This window comes from Xiphophorus couchianus, chromosome 2 (assembly GCF_001444195.1).
Source record: "Xiphophorus couchianus chromosome 2, X_couchianus-1.0, whole genome shotgun sequence".
NCBI classification, from domain to species: domain Eukaryota; kingdom Metazoa; phylum Chordata; class Actinopteri; order Cyprinodontiformes; family Poeciliidae; genus Xiphophorus; species Xiphophorus couchianus.
The window spans coordinates 24199615-24225019 of record NC_040229.1 but is presented as its reverse complement, the minus strand read 5'-3'; the positions used below and the strand labels follow the sequence as shown (position 1 = coordinate 24225019).

Here is a 25405-nt window from a genome sequence, read left to right as displayed (position 1 = left end):
ACTAATCATTTTTCTTGCAGCACCTCCCGACTTTTTTTCTACAGTCAGTCTTCTGAAGCTCAAACCTGCCATCAGTTATAATGAATCGGATAAACTTGAAGTGTGCTAAAGCAGTCCTGGTGGGATTTCCTTTATGTTTGCTCATTTGCATCCTTTATCTGAAGCCTTGGTTTCCAGAGAGGTTGCAAAGGATGAAAATGATTTCAGTGCACAAAGGTATCAGTCAGGAGAAAGGCACAAACAAAGTCCCCCCCCATCGTTATACATACAGCGTTGTGCAGCGAAGGTAGTTAAAGATTGGGAAACAAAGGACAAAAAGGAGAAAACTGGACATTTCTCCCAAATGGATAAAAAGACAAAACTTTGAACTGGTCAGGGATTCTGGCAAGAAGCAGAAAAACAGAAGGAGCTGCAGGGATTTTATCATTTTCTACCATTCTGGACTGAGGAGTATTGCTGCAACATGGCGGCTTTTTTTCTTCCAGTGCTGGCTTAATTTAAGCTTGATCGTTTGGGCACCTAATTCATAAGGTCTGTTTGGTACAAAAACAACACTGAGCATCAGAATCAAATTTATTGGTCAAATTTGGGCAAACAAGCTAAAACAATGACTGTGGTTCCACATGCTCTCAGTGAACAAACATGTAAATATAAACTTTAAGAGATCAACATTATTATTATACATAAGCTTTACAAAACGGCAAACAGTTTCCCAAAATGGACGTATAATAGGTTTTATCCAGGCAAACTTGGTCTTGGCAGCTTCATGCTGTGGACAGATTAGATTTTGAACCGATCAAAATATCAGTCAGTTTTGGGAACAAAAACAAACAAAAAAAAACAAACACTTAGTTGTCTGCTAAAAAGCTAAACAGTTTGTTTGATTTAGAAAAATAAGAAAAACAAAACAGTAAAGTGGGACCAATCGTCACAAACAAACTTTTATTATTTTTTTAAACCAAGTTTCTATATGTTTATATTAATAAACAAATGATGTTTAAAGAAAATGCCTCATTATTTTTCATCCACTCGAGAACTGGAGTTGCACTAAAGCTAATGAAAGCTTTAACAGTTTCATTAACGCCGATTCTAGGGCATGATTAGCAGTTTGTTACCGCAAAAAGAAACATATTTTAAACTAAACTGGAAAAAGTTAACAGTTTTAAGAGGCTGAGTTTAAATGCAACAAATTCGAGTCCATTATGTCTGACCAAAAGGTTTGCATGCCAAATAACAAAATACACTTTGTATCAATAATAGGACGTTGTTGGTCGTTTCTTTCAGAGGACATGTGACTGATGCTGAAAATATTTTTATTTTGGTCAAAATGTCAGTGAATTTAATTAATTAAAAGAAAACAGCCCCATTGTAGACACAACGTGAGTAGCATCATAGTTTGGGTATCAAAACCAGTGCAGAGAAAGAGACATTTTGAGATTTCAGAGGCATGAAATGATTTCAAGAAGAAAACAAAACAAATGCGTCACACAGCATTACGCACGCCCTGATCCCAGAAGTTTCTCCTTCAGTCAAAGATAAGATAAAGATGTTTAAGAAATGTGGAGGAAAAGTCCAGGTTTTCCAACAGAAATGACGAGAAAAGGGCCTAAAATGGGCAACCCTGTGAACTCATCAACATCCAGTTGCTATTTTTTCTCTGTGTGGACCAGTGAAGTTTGTTTGATCTGAAAACTGTACATTTTTACACAAAAGTGTCACAGAAAATGTCTCAAACTGCACAGCAAAATCTAATTGGAACATTACAACATTGTCCCCAAGTCAGTAACAGTTAGGCTTGAGACATCTGCTCGTCCGATTTAGACTAAATAGAAAGATAATCTTCACTATTACACAACAGCTGCACCTCGGGGGGGGGGGGGGGGGGGGGGGGGGAAGGACCGGTTTCCCTCACTGGAAGATGTTCAGACAGGATCAGGTCTTTATTGTTTACACGAGGAGTCACAAGTCAGGTACTGCTGAGGCTCCCAGCGTCAACGGAAAGGTCCAAAGCTGTCAGGATCTATTTGTGCACAAGACGCAGCTCCATTAATAACGCATTGCAATGAATAATAAAGGGGGGGAAAAAGACTGTGGCAAGAATGAAAAAATATGTCACAACATAACAAGTAGGTCACAAAAGCAGCGCTGGAGAGGCTGATCAGGAAAAAAAAAAAAAAAGAAGGAGCATTAATAAAGACAAAAAAACATTCTTACCAGCTCCCATTCTCCACTGGATCATGTTTATGAGTTGTTGATGTTTCAGGCTTTGTGAAAAGGGCATTCATTTCCAAGACGCTTCGCCAATAACTCCTCCGTATCTGTGTTTTGATCTGAAAAATGAACATGAGCATGAAATATTTCCTTCCAGTTCCCTCTCTTCCTTCAAATAAACAAAGGCGGGTGGGGGGGGGGAGAATAGCGACTGAGATTAAAACAGCAGTTCTAAATTTCTTCCTGCGAGAAGAAAGAGGTTTTTAATTTACAACCGAACCAAGAACTTCTCCCACACCTCTTTGTTGCTGTGTTGTCGTACATTCCTCCAGCAGCGCCGCTTTTCACTGCCACGAAGAGATAAATTTGTGCAAAAGAGCAGAGACGAGTGATTTAATACGAGGCTTGAAAAAGCAACAGAGAATGAGAGGATTTCTGGTTTGAAAACGGTGCTGATGTGACACGTGCCTCTTGAGTACGAGTAGAGATTCATAATTAGAAAAAGAAAAATCATTTTCTTCAAAAGTCTTCCAGGCTTAAAAAAAAAAAACTGCATCTGCAAAACATGTTGAGACTAATCCAAAACAAATAAGGTTTTATCTGGGATTATTGAATAAAGAAAGGATTACAAAGCGGGTGTTTAGAGGAAAAAGGAAACGTCTGATGGGTTGAATGAACGGACGTAACTGCAGGGTAGAAACCCAGAGTTTGTTTCAGAGAGACGAGTCGAGGGGGGAACAGAACCCGCCTCGACCCGGTGCCTTTGTTGACTTTACAGCAATCCCTCATACCGAGCATGCATGTAGCGACAGTGGAGAGGACAAACTTCCCTTTAACAGGAAGAAACCTCCAGCAGAACCAGAACCAGGCTCAGTACAAGTGGACATCTGGGAAAAAAAAAAAAAAAAACACAACCAAAAATGTTGATTATCGCTGTGTGAGTTAAAAGGCATCAAACAATTTTCTGACATAGGGTGGAATTTGTTTTACTTACTGCTTCTCGTTCCAGACCTAATTGAACATATTTAGAAAAAAAATATCATGCTTGAACCTTCAAACAAAAGTTTAAGAACCCCTGATCTAAACTGACAGGCAGGGCAAAGGAAGCAATAATCAGAGAAGCAGCCAAGAGGCTCATGATAACTCTGGAGGAGCTGCAGTGCTTCATAGCTCCAGTGGAAGAATTTGTTGACAAGGACTCTTAATGTTGGTCATTTTGCCCAAAGCAGGAAAGACACTAAACATGTGGAAGAAGGTGTTTTTGTAAAATAAGACCAAAATTTGCCCTTTTTTTTTTTTTGGCAAGCATGTGGTGGAAGATCCACTCTATATGAAATCCCTAGATGTTGGTGGCAGCCTGTGGAGATTGCTTTGTTCGACAGGTACAGGAAAAAGGTGTCGAGTTGACCGGAAGGCGACTTGAGGTGAATACAGGGTAATGCTGGAAGAACTGAAAGACTGGAGTGGATCAGAACGAAAACAAAACCCTTAAACTTTTAGTCAAAGCCTATTTATATCCTAAAAGTTCAATCCAGACCTAAATCCAACCTGTGGATTACATGTTAACTAGTTACTTAAGCGCCATGCAGTCAGGCTCTCTGTGTCAGTAATTTGTTTGGCGACACTTATTGTTTAAAGCAGAGTGCAACTTTTTCTTTTTAAAGATTTTATTGGCTCTAGTGGCCTTTATTTGACAGTGAATTGACAGGAAAGAGGGTAATGAGAGAAGGGGGAAGACATGCAGCAAAGGTCGCCAGGCCGGGAATCGAACCTGCGACAGCCGTGTCGAGGACTAAGGCCTCTATATGTGGGTTGTGCTTAACACCTGCGCCACCACAGCACACCCGAGTGCAACTTTTTCAATAAAACTTTGATGTTGTGTTTTCCAAGTGGCTTGACAGACTACTTATTATCTGGAGTCCATGTTAATGATGGACACAAAGCAGAAAAAGACATTAGCACTGTTTAATTATGCATCACAACTTGTGGTTTTATCACAAGATTAATATGTTTTCCTTTTATTGTGCAGACCCGGAGAGCTACACACCAAAAGACTCGGGACTTTTAATTGCATCAAAAAGGAGTTTGACTACACTTTTCAGATTCTCAAACATTTTAAAAACCATGCAACATTTCCCTTCTTCACAACAACACGCTTTATTGTAGTGCTCTCTCACATGAAGCCTAATTGAAACAGTGCAATTTGTGACAAAAAGAGAAAATGTTTGAAGGGATGTAAACAGGTTTGCGAGGAAGCAGTTACAAGAATCAGCCAGGACGTAAATTAGCATCAGGAATGTATCGAGCTTAAAGGTGCTGCATGTACATAATATATCAATTAAAATTTGTTTAAATGGGATCAAAGTCCAGTTCTACCGTCAGTGTTTCTATTCGTTCCTCTCTGTTACAGCAGGTCGGTGAAAACACAAGAAGAAAGGGCTTGTTGCAAATTTTCCAGGAAAACAGCAAAAAATAAAATGTTAAATTTTTTATGTCTTTTGCAAGAAACATTGGAAAACTGTTCCTTAGAATAATAATAAAAACAGAAAATCCATTGATGTTATAATAGCACCAGTTTGAAGGAAAACATGGGAAACAGACCAGGTTTTTTTATTCAAAAAACAAAAAAACAACCACATATACAGTGAGCCCTACAAGCACTTTTTAATTAGCACCATAAAGTTTTGCCTGCAGACCACTGCAAATATTAGGAAGCTATTAGAAAATCACACAAAAACAACGGGGTGCCGACAAATCCTCGGTGCTCGCTCCCCTGAAGCGGTGGAACGGCACCTGAATGCCTCATTATATCACATAATAGAATCCTAAATGAATTTTGCATGTGTGAGCACACAGAGTTCATGATATGCTGAAGAGTGAACCTCTCTCTGAACTCCGTTTTTTTTCTTCTTCTTCTTGTTTTGCAGGCATGTTCACCACGAGAGTGACGGGGGCTCTGCCCTGCCGGCCCAGTTATTAGCTCTTCCACAGCACGCTTCCAAAGCTGCTCCGCTAATGGAGGCCGAACAAGTGAGCCAACTCCTCCGACGCACACACAGGAAACTAATGCTCTAAAAGTGACCACCGCGACGATCCTTTGTAACATCTCGCATTTACGTGTACAACATCTGTCAGATTATAAACACACACAGTCCAAAACGGCACAACGACAAATAATAACCAGCTACTGAAGGCTGACATAGTGGTATTTAAAACTCTACAATATACATGTGGAAGTACAGGTGAGCTGTGGTGAGTTCAGCGTTTTCGTCATGTTCATGGTTTCCTATCAACAAACTGGAAATAAAAATACAAGGAATTGTCCCGATAACTTATTGCTCAGGCGTTTGTTTGTGTTTAAGGAAGAGGCGTACACACAGGTAACAGTACTGACTTCAGGAAGTATAAATAAGACCACTGGTTACGATTCAATGCCACATGCACAGCATAGTTACACTTAGCAATGTTCAAATACGCCTTGGATCCCCATGTCGAAAAGCACAGCGAATACAGTTTTTACTCAAAACCTTCACAGAAATCCACACCACATCAGCGTTTTCATCGTATAAAAATAAGTTAGAAATCTGGATAAATATTTTACACAAAACTGTAATAAAATAGGTTGAGGCTATACACCAGACTTAAAGAGGATTTTTTTCCCCCCACATTATTGGGGTTGTAGGCTTGCTTAAAAAGAAGAAGAAGAAACAGCTTAAGTGAAGTTTGTGATAACTAAAGACATTTCAGGTACACAAAACTAAGTAGCCAGCCTCCATTTGTTTTCAAAGCCAAGCCTCAGCAGAGACTGAAGAAGAGCGCCCCCATCCTGTATGGATCAACGTCCAGTCGGTGACCAGCCCTCAAGTCTGGACTCTGCAGAGGAGGTTCTACAGGCTGAGGACGAAAGCACAATGCCGTGGGATTAGCTCCTCTCTGCTCTTTGTCACAAGAAAATAACACTCATTTTACTTATTTTTTTTAAAAAACAGCTCGCTGCTGGAGCTAATGCTGCACCGACATTATGGGTTTATTATTAGATAATAATAAATAACATGATCTGATGTTTGGGTTGGATAAGAGGATCCAGAAAGCCACAGCTTTATAATGACTATTCCTCAGTCAAAGCAGAAAGACAGGCCAGTTCTGTAGATAAAAACGATGGATTTTTAATCCAACAAAAAGGAGAATCAGAACAAAAGATAAATATTAATCCAAGTTTATAAATTAAATGCGGGAAGATTGAATGTGTTGAACACCAGATTACATTCACGCTACTTTTACAGCATTACCGTTTCACACATCTTTGATTGGCTTCTGTATAACATTGCCATCAGACCATTTCTGCAATAAACTTAGCAAAACTTTCCTTTAATAAGGACACAGTAGTAGAAGTTGAACTTGGACAGGATAAAATTGCTGTTTTATCCTGTCCAAGAGTCAAATTCATGTGTCCCACCATGAGTTTGCAAATGTTCACCACATTTTAAAAATCTCAGCGTTAAGGTAAAGGACTGCTCACAACGAGGAATAAACACGTCGACTGAAATCAGTGACGCAAACTCCATTTAATGATGTTTAAAGATGTAAGATTGTAGTGTGATAACAGTAAATAAATAAATGATTTAAGAGTTTAACACAAAAGCAAATCACAGCTTTTTTCTTCCCCTCACAAAGTTTCAGATTATTGTAGTTTATTTTTAAAATATTCAAATAGATAACTTACTTTGAAATAAGTAAACCATCTTATAACATGGTGCTAATTATATTTCCAGGAGTGGAAAAATAAATAAAATCTAAGATTATTTTAATCTGACCTGGAAATTTAAAAAAAAAAAAAAAAGAGAGGGAAATGCTGGATTTTTTTTCTAGATTTGTTTTCCAGGAGGAATTTATTGTATTAGATTTTCAGTCTCACTTTAGGCTTTTTCAAAGAAATTCTTTTTTTTTTATTGAGAATTACATTTTAAATGCCTCTCGAAAAGATTTTTACTAGTCATTTATAGTTCTTAAATGTCAAACCTTAAATTTTACCGAAAATCTTTGATCCATGCGTTTGTAATTATATTCATCTTTATTGCTCTATATGTGCAGAGAATGCATGTAGTAGCATGACTTACACCTTCTCTATGATGTCATCTAAATCCTAAAAACTAAAAGCAGAAAAGCACCGCCTGTTTGCAGAAGCAGTTCGACTCACCTGTGCTTCAGTCGCTTTTGAGGAAGAGCTCTGAAAACAGAAAGAAGAAGACAACTGCTTAAAAACTATCTGTACTCCAGTTGATTTCACTCTGACACAACTTCTCCATCCAAACAGTTAAAAGTCTCACAAACTGCATCTGGCAGCTGATCTCTTTCCACCCGTCCCATCTGCATGTCCAGGGTTGCGCTTACAGCCGCAAGTATGGACCAAACGCATTTGTTTTGAAATTGTATGCACTGGTACAACCTTGACATAAATTGTCTGGTTGCTGACGGTTATATTCAGCTATGAAACCAGAGTCCGTCAGCAGCCCCTGCAGTTACTGAGCCTTCAAGTCCAATTAGAATCAGTCGGCCTGGGTGCGGATTAGCGGGCTACCGAGCCGTATATCTCTGGTAAGATGACCAGTCTGTTATTCTACGCATGTTGTTCCTCTTTTAGGGTTCGATTTTAACCTTTTATGGCTTTCGGTGCCATGAAGTAAAACTTGTTTTATCATCTCAGTAAAGAAGTCTGTAGGGCTTACGTAACCACTCCAATCTCAACATCTGGCCTGATGTGCAGTGGGAGATTTTAAAGAACGATAAGTGGAGGATGGAGAAGAAATACTACTACTGAACTCTTGCATTTTTATTTCATTTTTTCATGATACAACACTGATTAAAACTGCTTATCATCTCTCTGCCGGCTGACCAAGTGGAGTCATCTAATACTCAGTCTATAATGTTCCTTTTCATGGTTTCAGATATAAATGAATAAAATGAAAAGCAGCACTTTGATGTGAACACGGCCTGCTCCTGAACTCGAGGGCCAGCCTTCACCACAGGAAAAAAGCTGTTAAGTAGAGAAAATATGATATTCCTCCACGCTGCTCTCTCAAGCTAAGCGTTTAAAATCGAGACTTGGCGCCACCTGCTGGCGGAGTGCGAGTGTGCTCGCAGAAATCCAGCATCTGACAGTAATTCTCACAGATTAACTCGCAAAACAGAGTTGAGAGCTGATTCAGCAGTTTAAACACTCAGTTAAAAGAAAATGAAACGTCTTGATAATTTAAAAGAACAAAAAACGAGTGCATAAAGGCGATGCTGGGGACGACGCGCAGACTCACCGGTAGATGTTGGGATCCAACAACATGGCCGCGTCCTGCGGTAACTGGGATAAGTGCACTACTTTTGTCTTCAGCTGAGATCGCTCCGTTTCATTCACCCACACGTCAGGCAAACTGCACACAAAAAGAGAAAAGATGACATGATTTATTAAGAAGAAAAGAAAGACAAACAGTGTAGACACAAGGAGCAGTATGACTGTGATAAGAAGAAATTATGGCAGCTAATTTTCTGGAGACGGTCTTATAGTAACATGTTTATTATCTTTGTTGTAGGTACACCTCTGTAAGCTACGATTTTTAAACCAATTAAGCCAGTTTTGGGTTTTTTCTCACTTTCTAAATCCAAATAGAATAAGGTCACGTTTAAAACGACGGGGATTAATTCATAAACACTTTAGTACGTTCCTCCTCTGCAGAGGACTCTACCTACAACATTCATGACCTCTTTTGTGAAAACTGGAAGTGTGCGAGCACTGCCTTGGCGAACCGAGGTACAGAAAAAGAAAGAGAGAAAGAAAGAAACAAAGACTGCACTCCCTCCTTTTTCCCTCCACACTCCCCGTCTCCACCTCCAGCGTTCCCCCGTCACGATGTGCGTCATCCCAGGAGCCCCCAGAGACGCACACACATGCACACACACTGCAGTAAGTTAAGCAGGCAGTCGCCCAGCCAGAATCAATCACATAGCTAGTCAGCCCTTTCAGCAGAACGGTTTGCAGACAGAGCTTCACATTCAACACAGGTAGAGGTGAGAGCAAAACTGAGACATGAAGGACAAAAGACTGGAGGGGCTGCAGAGAAGAAAAATTAAATGCGAGGAAGGGGGGGGAAAAAAATCTAAATTGGTAAAATAACAGTTGCAAATCATGAGTTGTTTTTTTTTTCTTTTTTAAATACGGGCAAAATGTATGGAATCATTTCAGGTCCTGATGATTTCACCACGTCGCCTTTCCATACGTCGGCAGTTTTTGTCGTTTCGTCCTCGAGGTCTTTGGGTATAAAATGGAGCCAATTGTTTCAAAGCAGCCATACATCAATTCATGCTTTATTTTGAACGTAACATCTGCCAGCAGGAGGTTTGATAACCTGACATATTTTATAGGAGTCGGCCAGCAAAAAGATAATCAGAACCACAAAATGAATATAATACCACAGCTTTTCAGATAAGGTACAATTATATATGAGATTAATCAAAGGATTTCTGGTTTTTATTTTATGGTTTAATCGCCATAATTATTAAAAATACTTAATCATAACCAACATAAGTAAATGATTGAAGCACATGGTTTAAAATGGTTTGTTTTTCCTTTACAAAACAGAAGTAGGGAAGGGAGAAAGTAGTACTATTAAAAGGATGAAATGGGAATAAGAACAAACTGTGCTAACGTGAATTTTGTCTGACCAAGAAAAAATACTTTATGAATGTGAAATTGATGCAATCTTTTTTCTCCTTCAACAAATAAAGTAATTAGAAAAAAGAAAAACACTTGTACTTTCGCTGTAACTTGGCTGATAATTATTTGACATTAGTAGTGAGTACTAGACTTCAACACTGTGAGAACCGTGTTAAGACATAATGAAAGTAAAAACATTAATCGTCTAAACCTCAAAAGTCGTGAAACAGCAAACCCTTCAAAATGTACGTGCAGACCCTGAAACTAGAAAGAGATTCAACACAAAGTGCGGCAGATGCTGGTTAAAAAGAAAAGCACAAACTACATCCAGCTTATAAATCATAAGGGAGACATGGCGTTTACATCCTAAAGGATTAAGGAATATTCTGAAATAAATAGCTCTGGTAAAAACTTACATCTTCCCTTTAATGGAGGGGGGGAAAAAGGAGGAAGTTTTTTTTCACTCCATCCTCTGTTGTCTACGCTTCCTTTCAAGTAGAAGTTGAGACGAGAGACGAAACAGTCGCTTTCAAAGTAGTTACAAAGTTTACATTAGCTTTGAATTAGCCGTGTTGCCCAGAGCAGAACGCTGTGTGACAGAGGAGGATTTGAGGAGCAGCAGCGACCCAGTAAACATCTTTGTGGTTCTGTGACTGAACTCTCACATGCGCTCCAGTTCCTCCGCAGACGGAGCAGAAGCCGAGCTGCGGTGCTGATGAGTTATTTTATTTTGATGAGCGAGTCACACAGAGGAGCTGAACTGGAGAGTTGTTTAGGCGTCTGTGGTCACTGTGCAAAACGGGTCACACTTCTGCACGCTAATGTACACAACCATATTTACAAAGACTTGAAAGTGACGAATAATCCACACAACCACAATGAGAACTGGTGAATTTGTCTCGCTCCTTAGAGGAGGTGCCATTTGGCTCCCCTCTTTATAAATAACCCGCACCCTCTGCCCCCAAAAAAACTCCACACCATGAGACTGTGTTTATAGGAACAATGTATTCATCCTTAAGTTGCATCTGAAATTACTAAAATCTTAAATTACTTTGTATAAGAATTGGCAGGAATGACTGAAGATCTGAAGTGAGCTGCAGTAAATGTAAACATTTAGCTGAATAACAATCTCAGAAACGAATGCGTTTAGGCTAAAAAATGCAACATAAAAAAGGGTAAATTATCAAATATTCTCGTGCAAAGAAGTGATGTCCAACTTCAACGAGTAACATATTAGAGAGCTGAAACGTATCCCTATAAGATCTAGAAAGCAGCTCAGTGTGTGACCAAAGTCAGGGGCTGCATCCTTCGAAGGTCCACTCAGCCACAGTGATGCAACAAAGGCTGTTCAAATTCAAACGCTCCTCCAAAAATGCTTCCTTCTTTCCCCTAGATTTGAAGGATGGATCCAGCGAATCATTGCAGGCTGAACGGGAGATTTTTATTCTTGTAAACATGGCGGACAAAGTAGGAGGTAGAGCAGGAGAGGACCACAATTTTAAATAAAAGTATATCAGAATCTTGCAGTAAAGGAGTTAAAATCTTAAAGCAGTTGTGTTGTTAGGCTTTTGTCTTTTGCATAAAGGTGCATTTTAGTATAATGCAAGAAAAAAAATTACATAAGTAATTGTGACACACAACGATGTAAAAGATGGAACTGTTCTTTTTCCAAGAATGGCTCTAATTGAGGTTTGAGGCATTCGTAGCCAGTGACCGTGTATTCCAGTGTTTGCTATCCAGCAGCAATCAACACCATGCAGGGGAATCCGTTCACTCATCCATCACAGATTAGACAGCAATTACAGCTCCCAGTCTCTCCCAGCCTTCCCACTCTTCTTCCTCAATGAACCACGGGTGAATCGGGTTCAGGCTGGCTCATGTTAATCAGTAACTCATTTATCTAAACTGAGTTAATGAGTGTCAGTCAGAATGTGAATGGTTCGCTCCGGCTTTAATAGACATGACTTGGCACATTCATGCAATTAATGATTGACTCGATGACTGAGAAGCACACACACACACACCAATTCACCCAAATGAAGTGTAGGCATTAATACGGAGTTCAGCGCAACGCTGGAGGAGAACTAAACAAGACGCGCGTTTCTTATCAGGTGGAGTCTTGGGTACTTTCCCAAATCCTTCAACACAAACTCCTGGAGATACTGTAATGACTATATTACTTTACTTTTGGAGGTTTAGCTAATAATTACTTTTAGTTAGCTAACTATTACTTAGGACGACTAAACGTAGAGCCCTACAGTAGTCAACAAAATGCTGATTGATGGAAATGTCGCACCAGTTTCAGAATCAACTAATTTTAGCAACACAAACGCAGAAGCTGCTTTTAAAAAATCTTAATATGTTAACAGAACTCTGTTACAGCTTCTTCAAAGACAACAATAATAGCAGCAGCTAAAATAAACAATGTAAAATGTAATTCTCTGATTAGTTTTATGTTTAGATATTTGATGTAACTTCTTTTATTTTTACATGTTAAGTGGATGGATTATATGAAGTAATGACCTTAGCATTATTCTGCAATGAGCCAAAGGTAGTCAAAATCAAGGTTATTTGCTAGATTAAAGGTAATTTTTTAAAACAACCTTAGTTTGAGCAGGTATTGTACATAGTTTTTATGCAGTCCACATTTCTGTACTGAAATGTTTTATTGGTCTGATGCAATATTCTAATCTTAATGTCGTGATTTACTACAGTTACTGTCAATCAACAATGGCCAGATCGAAATCATGTATATTTAATGCAATTATTAAACATTTTTGTATATTTAGAAGATCTCTTCATTGTTTTTGTGCGCAAACTTGGCAAATAAAGTTGATTCCGATTCCTTAGGTTTAAAGGAGAAAATCATCAGCATTAACAGAAAAAAAGGCTTGAAAACATCAGTGTGTGTGTAATGTATATAATGTGTTTAATAAATTGAGATACAGAAATAAATGAACTTTTAAATAATATTCTAATTTAATGAATGTGTCAGTATATTACTCATTTCATTCGGCCTAACCTTATTATGGCTCTGCCTCATTTTAGTTTTCCCTCCCGTTTCTTTTGTCACTAAATGTTTCACCAACAGTCTACATCTTTACTGTTATTATCTTCCTTACCCCCAGTTTCTGATTGTCTCTCCAGAAGAATAAACTTTCCATAGTTACCTAAATCCCCACAAAATATCATAAGAATGATTGTTTTCTTTGCTCTTGGCCATCATTGTTCCTTTTGCTTTTATTTCTTAATTTCCAAAGCTGTACTGTGCCTCCTTCACATTGTTGTCTTTCCATCTTCCCCTAATATCACCCCTTTCCCCTTATTGTCCTTCCATTTCAACAATGCCATCCTTCTTCTTCTGCCTCTGCTCCTCTCTCTCTGATCTCCTTCAGAGGCTTTGTTGTCAAACCCTTTAATGGAAATGTAAGAGGGCTGCGCATATGCTGGCATCTTCCCTTGGGCAAAAACTCTGCAGAGAATCATTGTTATGTGAAACTCCTTCTTCACGAGAGCATGGTGCCAAAACTGCCTGTTCTTTTGCCTGACTGATTTAGTGATCTCAGCTTTTGTTCTCTCAATGCTCACCTCCAGGGAAGCTGCGCTAAAATGGGAATAAGAAGTGGGATTCAGATGATAACTGGGTGGTCCCACTAGGCTGAACAAAATATGGCCTGATGGATGAACTTCATCTTGAACTAGAAACTTATCCAAAACTTGTGTTGAGGTTTGTGCATAGGTGCTAATTGACTCTTCAATAGATTTTAGTTTTAATCATATGAAGCCAAGTCTTCTCTTTAGCTGAAGTTATAGTATGGGAGTAGTTGTAATTTATTATGAACATTCACACTGTGATTCAAATCGTGTCAATCAGCTGGCGAGACAAAGCTGTATGATCTCAGACTCTTGTTGCCAGCTGATTCTCTGAAATTAAATCCTAAATTGATTGATGGAGACATTATTCAACAACAAATACAACTTAATGGATATTTAGAGGCATCAAAATGATGTCTTTCTTCCTGGGCATTTTCAAACTGTTCTTTATACAAATAGACTGTATATTATTTATAATAGGAAAGCTAAAGCTGTAGCAACAAAGTTGGGGAGCAGACGTCTGCTCTCTGTCACAGGATCGGCTTAATTTGAACATTTTTAGAGCCATTTTAAAGCATCAGATTCAGGGCTACGACCTCTAGAATAGATCATCACTACTTCAGTGATTTTAGCTGCACTAACTACACTAATCACTAACATAAAACATTAAAGATTGTTTAAAATACAAGCAATGCAACAAGGTTATTTTGTTCCAAAATAATAGAAACTGGGACTCCTAACGCATGAAGTTTGAGGCATGAAATTTACATCAATCGCCGTCTCTTTAATATATTTACCCATTTTCAATCTGTACTAAGTCAGCAAAAGATTTATTTATTTTTGACAACAGAGTAAGAGAAAAAAAGTCTTGCTCACATGTCTTCAGGTGTCCAGTGTAAAAGTACTTTCACCTTGCCAGTTCCTTCTTTCCTTTTGGCTAGCACCTACATAGAAACAGTAAAAAGAAAAAATGAGCAAGGACAACACATTAACCTAAATTTAACAAAATCACATTTTATTTTAACTTCCCCTAATATTCAGCTCATATAGTGCTAGAGCCATGTGAGACAGAGAAATGTTGCAGTTTTTGCTTCCTGTTTGGTCTTTGGGGAGCAAGTTTCAAAGATGCATCCCTTTCCTGACCCCGTCTGTGCAGTGAGAAATAAGAATAAATGCACCAAATATTTCAAGGCCAACCCTCATTACGCAGTGGGGTGTTGCAATAATGACAAAAATGTCAGTCTTTTACAGTATATCATTACTACTATTGTTATTGTCTTTTTTTGTATAATGTTTTTAACATTTCAAGAACTTTTTTGTGTGAATCTTCATACCTGATGCCGCTGTTGCACCTGAATTTCCACTTTGCAGGACGATAAAGGCTGCTTCTATTTTCAATCTAGTAATAAGTATTTAATATAATTAACACACTAAATACTGATCTCTACTAACTTCACTAGAGTCAAGTAACATCTTAATTGTTGAAGTCAAAACAGAATTGCATATTTTAAATATTGAGGGGTTTTTTTTAAGATCAGTTTTCCATAATTGTTTGCCCCTTTAATGAATAACATTTCGTCCATCATGCTGTGCCGTTTAGAATACTACTGGCTGGGAATTTACAAATATTTTACAGAGTGAAAGAAAGGCTGGAAAAACAACCAGGAGAGTCAAAAATAGCCGCAGATATAATATTGTGCGTCATTTGGATTTTTGTCCTCTTTCAGAGTGTCTGTTTTTAGGATAGTGAATGAGCTCACGTGTGAAGAACTTGTCTTACGCACATGCAAATCTTAAAATAGGTTTTACTCCTGGGAGTTGGCTGATGGAAATGAGGCTTGATTTGAAGCAAGACACAAAAGACTCAGACTGGTCCACTTATGAAGCTACACTCTTTGTATTTTTTTTTGACAAAACAGAACATAAAGTTCCTTTAAAGTATCCTTCGTCGGTTTAAGAAGTCCCAAACACTTAACTGTTAAAACAGAAGGATAATGTGCAAAGTAAAGCTAGTAAGTAAAGCTTTGCATCTCGACCTACATCCAAAACATAAGTCCTTAAAATAAATTAAACAAACTACAACAACTAATCGAAGAATGTAGACTGAAAGCAAAGCAGCCGAAGCTAAATGAAACAAAACAAAAAAAAACCAAACATCAACAATCAGAAAATCCAGCACAGAGAAAGGATAATCCCACATATTTTTAGTCGTGACTCAGGTACTGTAGAAGACTTTGATCTGAAGACCATAGAGGTGCAGGGAGTGCATGGACTTCATGGGTCATTGGTGTCAGAAGGAGGCATGTTATTTACTTCTTTATAGAACTAGAAGAACAATTTCATGCTAAATCCTGAGTGGCAACAAGCGAAGGTACACAAGAAGTATGGCAATGTAAGCAAGATTAGTGTCTGTAAACATTCTTGCAGCCATAGTTGAGGTTTGTCCAACGTGATGGACACATTTTTGTCTGTTTTCAACGAAACTGAAGAATATTAATAGGAATATGAGCAAATCTGTTTTAATACAATCTGTTAGGACAAAATTAAGATGCTAGGCATTAGAGTAGTAGAGTAGTGGGTTTTGTAAAGTAAGCAGGCTTTCGGGGATATGTAGGTCTGTGTCTCATCGGCATAGTTTTGATCAGACAAACCTCTACAGGTGGCCTAAATGAAGGACATATCCTTGAAATATATATTTACTGGTCTCTATGTTTAGAAGAGACCAGTAAATTCTGTCATCAACTCTGTCATCAAGAATAAGAATCCAGCTTGTTTTAATTCAGTGATTTATTAATATAATTTTTTTTTAAGTACTAGCTCCACTGGAAGATTATATCTCTTATAACAAGACAATTTTCCCATACTATAAGTGAAATAATCCATCAATGGTACTAGACTAAGACTAGTACCATTGAAAACAAGCTCCTATATCTTGCTGAAAAGTTACTTACATATTAGTTTTGACTTATTTCATGTATGGCAAGTTATGTATTTTCACTGGAAACTAGACCAAAAATATTTGGTAAGACTTAGTGTTTTTGCGGCGTAGACTAATCTATGCTGCCGTCTTCTTAGAAGTGTCTCAAGTACTGTAGACGTTACTAAGGAAACCAGCTGTTTTATTGCACATTTAAGTAAAACACAAAAGCTGGAATTATATAGTTCTCTGAAATGAAGTTAATAATTACAAACAAAGGCTACATTAAAAAGGTTCCATGCCTGTGTTTGTTTAAGCTGGAGAAAAAGAAGTGGACTTGTGTTCTGGCAGAAAGACGCGATTTGTGAGCCGAGTGGTCTGATGATTCCGGTTGGCGCTTTAAGGGGCAGATTTTAATCCTCTAAAAACTCACAAAAGAGCAGTAAAATAAAAAAAAAATAGGGGTAGAGGCAGTAGGAGTACACAGGGAGTGAACAGTAGATATTACTGTTTCCAAAACAGGCAGTAAAAAAAAGAAAAGTGCAGAGCAAAAGAGAAGGGAGGGCTGACTTGCTAGAACTGGGTGCCTGTCTAAAGTCAAGGGGTCAAGATGTGGATGACGCAAATCGGTAAAATAACAAAAATATCCCATCATAAACATGACTGAGTTAGTGTGCCAGGTCAACAGGTCCGTTCGCCAAGCTCCACAGAACCCCCACGGCTTTGCTCCATCTCCCCAGGCTTGGGAAGGCCCAGTGGGGCCCGGGTTCTGGAGGAGCACTGCTGCTTCTCACCACAACCCTCCAGAGGTTAAAGAGAAACAGTACGTATGCCCAACGCGTCAGATCTCCTTCCGACTTCCATGACCCTGACCCTCACTTAACCTCTCTTTTTTGTCTCCTTTGCATCCTTGTTTGTTAATTTGAGTTTTTCTCCTTCACTCATTTAAATTATGAAATTAATTTACATTTAATGAAATTATGAAATACATTTTCATAAATATATTTACAATTTTAACATGAGCTATGGTGGATTTTGACATGCGTCACATGAGCCGTTGCCCAGAGTTTCAATATAACAAGACAGGCAAGCACCATACTTAAAAAATATATATTCATTTCTCTTTTGTGACCTAAATAAACAGGTTTAGAAATTGCTTCAGTGCATAGAGAATCAACAGATGAGCTGTCAGTCAATGAGCTCATATCAAGTTAGCCTGTGTCGCTAAAAAAAGTATTTTTAACTGCGCCCAAACAGGAAATTCGAAGAAATTATGTTTTCATAGCAGAATTTTGACAACAACCCCAACTATTGCCACTTGGAAACAATCATTTTAAGTTTGTCCTTTCAAAGAAAAAGCTCAACTTGCACAACAACTGAACATGATGTACAATGACAGATTAAACTTCAGCTTATTCTGTGTTGATTCATAGATATGTTTAGATTATGACAGCAGATGAATGACTGGGGTCGCTTATATGCAACTGAACAAAAGCAGTTTGTCAATAATCAATTTTTCTAATTTTACCATACATTTCACCAAAAAGCAAACCCACTTTTAAAGCAAAAAGTGTAAACAAAAATAGACACCTTTTAACAGAGCTAAAGTGGTAAGTAAAAATAAAAACAATGTATTCGTCACACCTTTCCCATCCAATGTTTCTATAAATCCAACAATCAAATTAAACACAGATTTTAAAATCTCAGTCAGTTAAGGAGATTTTTTTTTCTCCTGCACAAGTGCATATATTCACCACTGGAAAAAAGGGCCAAAAACATTTACAGTCCATGAATTATGCATAGAATAAGAAACGCATAAAGACACACGCACACACATACACAAAAAAAAAAACAATCCCAACTGTCTCTGCTATGATTTAGAGAAAAATCACATCCAGCCAAAGGGGCCTTTTACAGGTTCAGTTCAAGTGCACAAAGAAGAACTACGAATGGAGGGAAACTTTCACAAAGGGATTCCTGTCGCCCTCTGCTGGACAACATAAATAGCGTCTTTTGGAAACACTGAACGTAATATGGAGTAGCAATGATAGTTTATGATGAATTAAACACTTCACATATGGAAAGATTAAAGCAAGGTCACTTTACAGCAGTAAAAAAGAAAATACACATGTACAATGGGAGGTCTAATTTACTGGACGTTGAACATAAGTGTTACGTTGTGGTCACCATGAAAATCTTTTTAAGTTTTAGGAGATTGGACAGTTTGACACTTATTAAAACGTCGGCTTTCGATAAAGCACCAAATTACTTTTACTCACTTATACCAATAAGAAATCTGAATTACTGTAGCACAAACCTCCTTTAAACATATGCATGCAAGTGGTAATTAAAAATAAACCATACAGATGCAAACTGGCATATAAAAAAATAATTGTAAAATAATTTTCATATTTTGACAAATTCTCTACATAATAAATAAGTAAAACTGTATGTTGAACCCAGTAATAGCGTCCTACTGTTTAGGATTTTTTTTTACTCTTCAACACACGTATTACTATAGAAGATACTCATGTATTTAAAGGAAGACATTTTAGAGTTATTTACTTCATAAAAGAAATGCATATTATTTCGCAACATTTAGGAGACATGGCAAAATATAACACGTACCGAGCTGTGAAAGACAACGCTGTGACCATTTCCCCCACTTTCGATGTGAGTGGTGAGGTTGAGACAGATGGCCCTGTGACGCAGCGCATCCATAGTTTGGACATCAAAGAAATCCTGGGGCCTCGCTGACAAGTTGGAAAGACAAATTCAAGGAGAGGCAAGTTATGCAAAAAACAAATGGCACTTAAAAAATAAATAGAAATCAGCACAGGTCAAAAAATGTTGGTAGTAAAATGTAAAATCAGCATAACTGTGTATATAAAGACATACATTAAAATCATCTTCTGATCTACCTCTAACTTAAAGGGAGCTGTGGATGTGATACAATACATTTAATGGTTGTAAAACTTTGTTTTGTTTATTCATCTCAGCATCCACCTAAACATACCAAGTGGAAAGAAACTATACCTGAAGTAAAAACACAAACAAATCATGTGCAAGTAAAAAAGATGCCCTGAGCCCTTTATGTCCTACATTTAAAATGGATATAAAGAATATGTTTTGCTTATTTTAATTGCACGCAGTTCTTTAAATGTCCTGTGAGTAAATGTATTTGCCCATTTATCCATAACAACTGGAACTTCAATGTCTAGCAAGTTATTTTCATAATTATTACAGTAATTTCACCCCCGTGATACAGGGACTGGCGCTCTTTTAATAAATTACCATCTTGTATTGGATGGAAAGCGCAACATCTCCCCTTTCAGAAACAGTTGAAACTTTTCAGATAGTGCAAAGTGTGGCAGTATTATGGTACTGCAAATTTGGCTGGATTGCAGGCACTCCGCTTAGGACTTAAAGGTTTAAAAACCTTAAATTACTCAAAAAACAGACAGAATACAAAAATGTTTGCTTTTTAACATTATTCAAAAATTAACCAATCTTTAATTCTTATTTCCATTACAGACATCTGAAAGGAAATATGTCATAACAAGAATTACGAATGTATTTGTGAGTAGGTGCAGCGTCAAAACCATTAATGGAGAATGTGAAGTCGGTGGTCCTATTAAATGTTAAAATGTCTCGCCAAAGACAGAGAAGGAGACATCAGTTTGTGACTCTGCACATGTGAGACGACTGTAGCAGTTCAGGAAAAAAAGACTGAATGAATATGAAGAACTGCTGGGCTTACACTGATGCTGAACTGTTTAAAACACACATGTCAAAATCGAGGTCTAGCATCCTGCAACTTTTAGACAAGTCTTTGCTTAAACACACCTGAGCCAAAGATTGAGGTCATCAGCAGGACTCTAAAGCTCTTGACTACATAGCAAGGAGGCAAGTTAGCCATTTCAGTCAGATGTGCTGGACCAGGGTCATATCTAAAATTTGATTGATTTAAAAGTTTTCAGATGGACCAGAGGTCGCTTGTTTGGGTCAAACCAGACTTCAGGCAATCTTTTCACACCTGCCCTAATGAAGCCTGTGGGTTACTTAGCCTGCGAGTGTACACTCACTCATTCATTTGGTGTGAATTATTCACTCAAAGTGAACAGAATAAAACACTTTTCCCTGACAGACAGCAAACCGTTGATGCGTGGGACACTTTACATACGTCAATCTATACTCCAAGACATAACTGAGGAAAAAAACAAAACATTTCAAAACAAGTTTAACTTGTGTGTTTGTTGGATACATACGTAGAGACCACCTGCGTTTGTTCTTGAGTTTCTTCCTTTTGTTGATTCCCGCCTTAGAAGGTGAATCCTCCTTTAGTTTGGCCTGGCTGGACATTTTGGAAGAGCTCTGCTGGCTGAAATGACTGGGGACGTGACGAGCCAACCCTCCTTGAGAAGCAAAGCTGGCATTGCAGCCACCCACTACACACTGCAACAGAAAAGTAACAGCAGGACAAAATTAGACAAGTACGTATGTATTTGTATATAACTATAACTTTAGACGGCTGGCCAGCAGCTAAGGGCCAAAAGTTGTGGTTTTATCAAAAGTTGTCTATTATCTTTAATGCCAATAAGTGACTAAATAGCCAAAGAAAATTCACATCCTCAAAAAGGACAAACTATTGCTGAAGATCACATTAAGTTATCTTAAAAGATCACTAAAACAATATAAATATGTTTCAGCTCCAGTTTTTCATTTCTCGTGACCTAAATGTCAGAGGTGAGGTGATTTCCACATCATAAATAAAAAAGAGATTTCCTGAACAGGAGGAAATTCTCCAACACACACCGCCACAAGTGCATTGGTTTCCTTCCTACCTTGAAGGGTTTATCTCCACTGTGGGTCAGCATGTGTCTCTGCAGCCAACTCTGGCTGGTGGATGGTGTGTTATACACCTTGCAACCCTTCCAGAGACAGACGAATACCTGCGAAACGGACACAGAGACAGAGGACGAATTAGACCAGTAGTCGTGATATTCATGCAAGGACTAACCTTTATTCATTGTAGTCTGTTAATTTCTCCTGAAAACAGCAGGAGGTAGAGGATGTCCGGGAAGTTTTTGGATCTGCCTAATATTGTTTTGAGACAAAGACAATCACAACATTTAGCCACTGCAACCGTCGCCTTTAGAAACGCAGTGTCTTAATATTTTTTCATTAAAAAGACACTGAATGCACTTGCGCGAACAACTAATCTGAGAAACAACAATGTACTTTAAACATAAGGATCATTTTGACTTGCTTAAAAATGATTAAAAACAACAAGAAATGAATCTGATACCAGATGTTTTGTACACAAATTAAAGATTGAGCGACATTTATCAAAAATTGGTGTGGATCCGAGTGCAAAAATCATCTTAGAACAAGTTAAATGTATATACACTTAATCCCCGCATAAAAAAACGTCCATGGCAGGAAGCAATGACCTGTTATTGACCACATACCATCCATCCCTTCATTCCCAGCCTTCTCTGCACAGTCAGTTTTTAATATTGCTAAACAGATGATTGTTGGGAAAAAAAAAGAGAAAAATAACTTCCTTCAGGTTTTAGAGCGACAGCAATCACCTTGTTCTTGTCTCCACCTGACAAGGTTTCGGATCCGTATTAAACACAAATCGCATTAAACCAGTACAACATTACACAGTGTAATAGGGACCCTGTTGCTGATCCAGAGGAGAACAATCTCCCTTTCACTACTTCCAAAGCAAAGCTCCAGCATGTTTGAATGGAGGTATCCCAGTCTGTATGAAGAGCACCTCATGTTTTTCAGGCAGTCAAATAAATACGTAAAAGTATAATTTTATTGTTTTCTCCGGAGGTCTTCAACAATATTTCGGTTAGAATAATAAGTTTAGACATCCTTTGGCACCTCAATACAACCAGCTTCTTTAATCCTAATCAAAAGATTTATTTGACAATTTACCTTGCACTAAAAAGATCACCCTAAATCCTGCACTGTTGATTAAACACAACAGATTATACTCTGACAGCATTATTTGTCCTGCTCCGCAGGTTGACGTCAACATAAACTAGCGGCACACCGTTGCTGGATGTGAGCATATTTGATGCTTTCCTGTTTGATAATGAACCCCAACATGTTCACAAAAGAGGATCAAGAGGATGCAAACTGCATTTTTAAACAGGACAAAAACAAAAATAACAAGCATTATTAGTATTCCAACATGTTTCCTAGTTAGGTGATGGCTTACAATGGCAACAGACTCTCCCAGCTCTTACCTAAGAGACTGTTATGCTAGCTAGCGAGCCCTACCTCATACACCATTTAACACAGAGTCTCTAGCAGTAAACAATGTAAGCGCTACAGCCGTTTTCTCAACTGTGCACATGACAAATTCTTATCGGTGGGAAAATTACAACCGGTATATGGCCCAACACTAACATGCAGCAAATGTTTGGCTCTGTGCTAGGTCTGTGCACCGTCAGAGTCAAGCTACAACAACAACAAAAAATAATAATAATAATAAAATAAATACACCAGCGTGGAAGGGCGTCAAGCCGAAACAAGATTTGAGACTAAGCTCCTTCAAAACTTTAAAGTCTACAAACCCCTCCTCTCTGGCCGTCTACATGAATTCCCCTGATGTGCTCTGCCAGGTCCGGGCTGGAGTTGAAGCACTGTGGACAGCGGTCCCAGCAGCAGGTGTAAGCCATCGTCTTGGTCACAGAAGATCTGGTGCTGCTCTGGCCGTTCAACAGCGCAGGAGTGGAGCGCCCGCTGGATCCTATGCTCTCCATTTCTATGGTGGTGCTGCAGACACTGAGTAAGAGGAGAGAGCAGGCTGGTTGGAAAGAAATGCTTAAGGAGTGTAGTCTGATAGTCATAAAATGCATATGGATCAGGTTTAGCAGACATGAAGAACAGGTGCAGATGCTGCTTGCCGAGTTACGTAATCAGCATGAGGAAAAGCCACTGGAGGCTGGGAGAGATTTTCAATGCATGCCACATCAATTACATGCTACACTTCTGCAAATCTTGACAGAAATCAGAAGCATGCAGGTTCTCCAGGGTTGTCACAGAATCATTTAATAACACAGTTTTATGTTAAAGTTTGTTATCCCTGGACAAATGCCAAAGCATTTAAAACAACTGAAGTAAATGAATCTTTCACCGTGGTTGCATAATCTTTTACAATGACGGAAAAACATCCTATGTTTGAAACTAATTGCTTTTGGAGAAAAAAAATCACAGATGACACAAAGGTTGAAATAGTGGTGCTGGAGCATTTCTCTCTGGGTAATCCAAAGGCAGTCCTGGGTCCTGTCTGATGTACTCCCCTGCTGGGCTCACCTCACATGTTTTCTGCAGAACCTAAGATTTAAGTTTGGTCCCACTCAAAGGTTGGCTTTATGTCTGGAGAACTGTTCCTATAATGATTTGGGAGTGTGACTTGGAACATTGCCCTGCAGAACGAAATTATGACCATTTACTGCTAGGGCCAAGGCCTATGGCAGAAAAACTGGCCCCAAGCATCACAGATCCTCCCCTGTACTTCACAAGCATGAGGTGCTCATTATGACCCACCTAGAGTGTGTGCGTGTGTATTGGCAAAGGTATTAAAAAATTAAGATTACACAGCGCCAAATAAAATACTTTTAGCAGCCTTCACATATTTTGATTTGTAACTTCTCATTTAGTATTTAATATTTCTCCCCTTTGAATAAATATACTCAAATTACAATTAATGATTTTTCTACATCTTTCAGTGATACAACAATATAAAATGGATTAAGTTATTGATAAGATTGATTAGCGAACAAAAGAAAAACTATTCAGCTGACGGGGAAGGAAGAGTAATACCGCCTCCCAACCCGTCCATCAAGCCCACCTGTCCTCGGAGTCTATTCGGCTCAGTGGTTCCCCGTCAGAGGATGACACCTCCAGACTGGAGCGCCTCTTGTCCCCCAGCTCCCCGCCGCTGCCCTTCTCACCATCTTCACTAGCAGATGTGCTCTTTTCACAGTCTATTCCCGAAGACCGGCTATCGTCATCTGGCTCCTCCTTGAGGGCCTTCATAGTGATTTCGCCGTTCAGGTCGCTGCTATTGTCCCCCAGAGTTGGTTGTGACCGCGGTCTCTGCTCCGGCTCTTCGTGCGCAGCTGTTGCTTCCTGGGTGACCGTTGGAGCAGCGTCCTCCTTGCCCACCTCTCTCGCGTCCACATCTTCCATTTTCGGCTCCGCGGCGCTGGCTTCTTTTTCTGTTTCCGGTTCGGTAGAGCCATTTTCTTTTTTCTCGCTGTCAGCTTCGTTTGTCTCGCCGGGTGGGACGTCGCTCCCACCGCTCAGGGCGGTCGTTTCCTCGGGATCCTCTGCGGCCATTAGTACCGTGAGCAAGAAAAGAAACACTTTCCGTATTAAAATTTCCTGGCACGGTCGAACTCTACGACAGTGGGGAGGAAGGCGGGGCCTGACCACAACGTCTGCTCTGTGATTGGCTAAGAGCTGCACAGGGAGGAGTCACGCTGTCATCATTTAAACTACCCATGTGTCTTCGGGTATTTATGGCAAAATGAGACAAAGTATTGGTCAGTTTTTAACTGTTTAACTCATACATCAGGTATAAACCACCTTTGTAGCGTATCATGGTTGGCGCACTTAATTCACGTCAAATAACTGAGCTTTTTTTTCTCGTTATTTAGATTACGAATTTTGTAGTTCTGCAGTTTTTAAGAACTATATACATGGCAAAGAATTTGTATTTTATATATATATATATATATATATATATATATATATATATATATATATGGTTTTTTGTTGTTGTTTTGTTTTCTATTTTCAGAAACCCTCTTAACCTGTTTTGGTTTGTTTGTGTTAATAGCCATGTACACGATTTCTTGTGTCATTGTTGTTATTCCAGAAAAACATCTGGCCAGAGTCTCTAAATTTAGACCACACCTTTCACCTTTACAATTAACAATTAAAATGAACTT

At 38.7% G+C, this 25405-nt stretch overlaps 1 protein-coding gene and 1 long non-coding RNA gene across 2 annotated transcripts; both read right to left on the bottom strand.

Moving 5' to 3' along the window:
* Positions 1-561: 561 nt before the first annotated feature.
* Positions 562-2967, bottom strand: LOC114150423 (uncharacterized). Its single transcript, XR_003596745.1, has 2 exons — positions 2215-2967; positions 562-2020 (listed from the first exon to the last, which is right to left on the bottom strand). It is a non-coding gene; the product is annotated as an uncharacterized LOC114150423 (long non-coding RNA).
* Positions 2968-4352: 1385 nt separating this feature from the next.
* LOC114161882 (zinc finger protein AEBP2-like) lies at positions 4353-24898 on the bottom strand. Its single transcript, XM_028045513.1, has 9 exons — positions 24301-24898; positions 23021-23231; positions 21269-21376; positions 20693-20879; positions 19053-19177; positions 14384-14451; positions 8520-8633; positions 7409-7438; positions 4353-6105 (listed from the first exon to the last, which is right to left on the bottom strand). The coding sequence occupies exons 1-9, from the start codon at positions 24789-24791 to the stop codon at positions 6099-6101; spliced, it is 1341 nt and encodes a 446-aa protein (XP_027901314.1). The 5' UTR covers positions 24792-24898; the 3' UTR covers positions 4353-6098.
* Positions 24899-25405: the final 507 nt, after the last annotated feature.

Excerpts from the sequence above, each read along its gene's own strand:
- LOC114161882 (XM_028045513.1), bottom strand. The coding sequence starts at position 24,791 with ATGGCCGCAGAGGATCCCGAGGAAACGACCGCCCTGAGCGGTGGGAGC. Across the intron at positions 14,452-19,052 it reads GCGTTGTCTTTCACAGCTCG|GTGCTAGCCAAAAGGAAAGA; the intron begins GTACGTGTTATA and ends GTTTCTATGTAG. Across the intron at positions 7,439-8,519 it reads TTGGATCCCAACATCTACCG|AGCTCTTCCTCAAAAGCGAC; the intron begins GTGAGTCTGCGC and ends TTCTGTTTTCAG.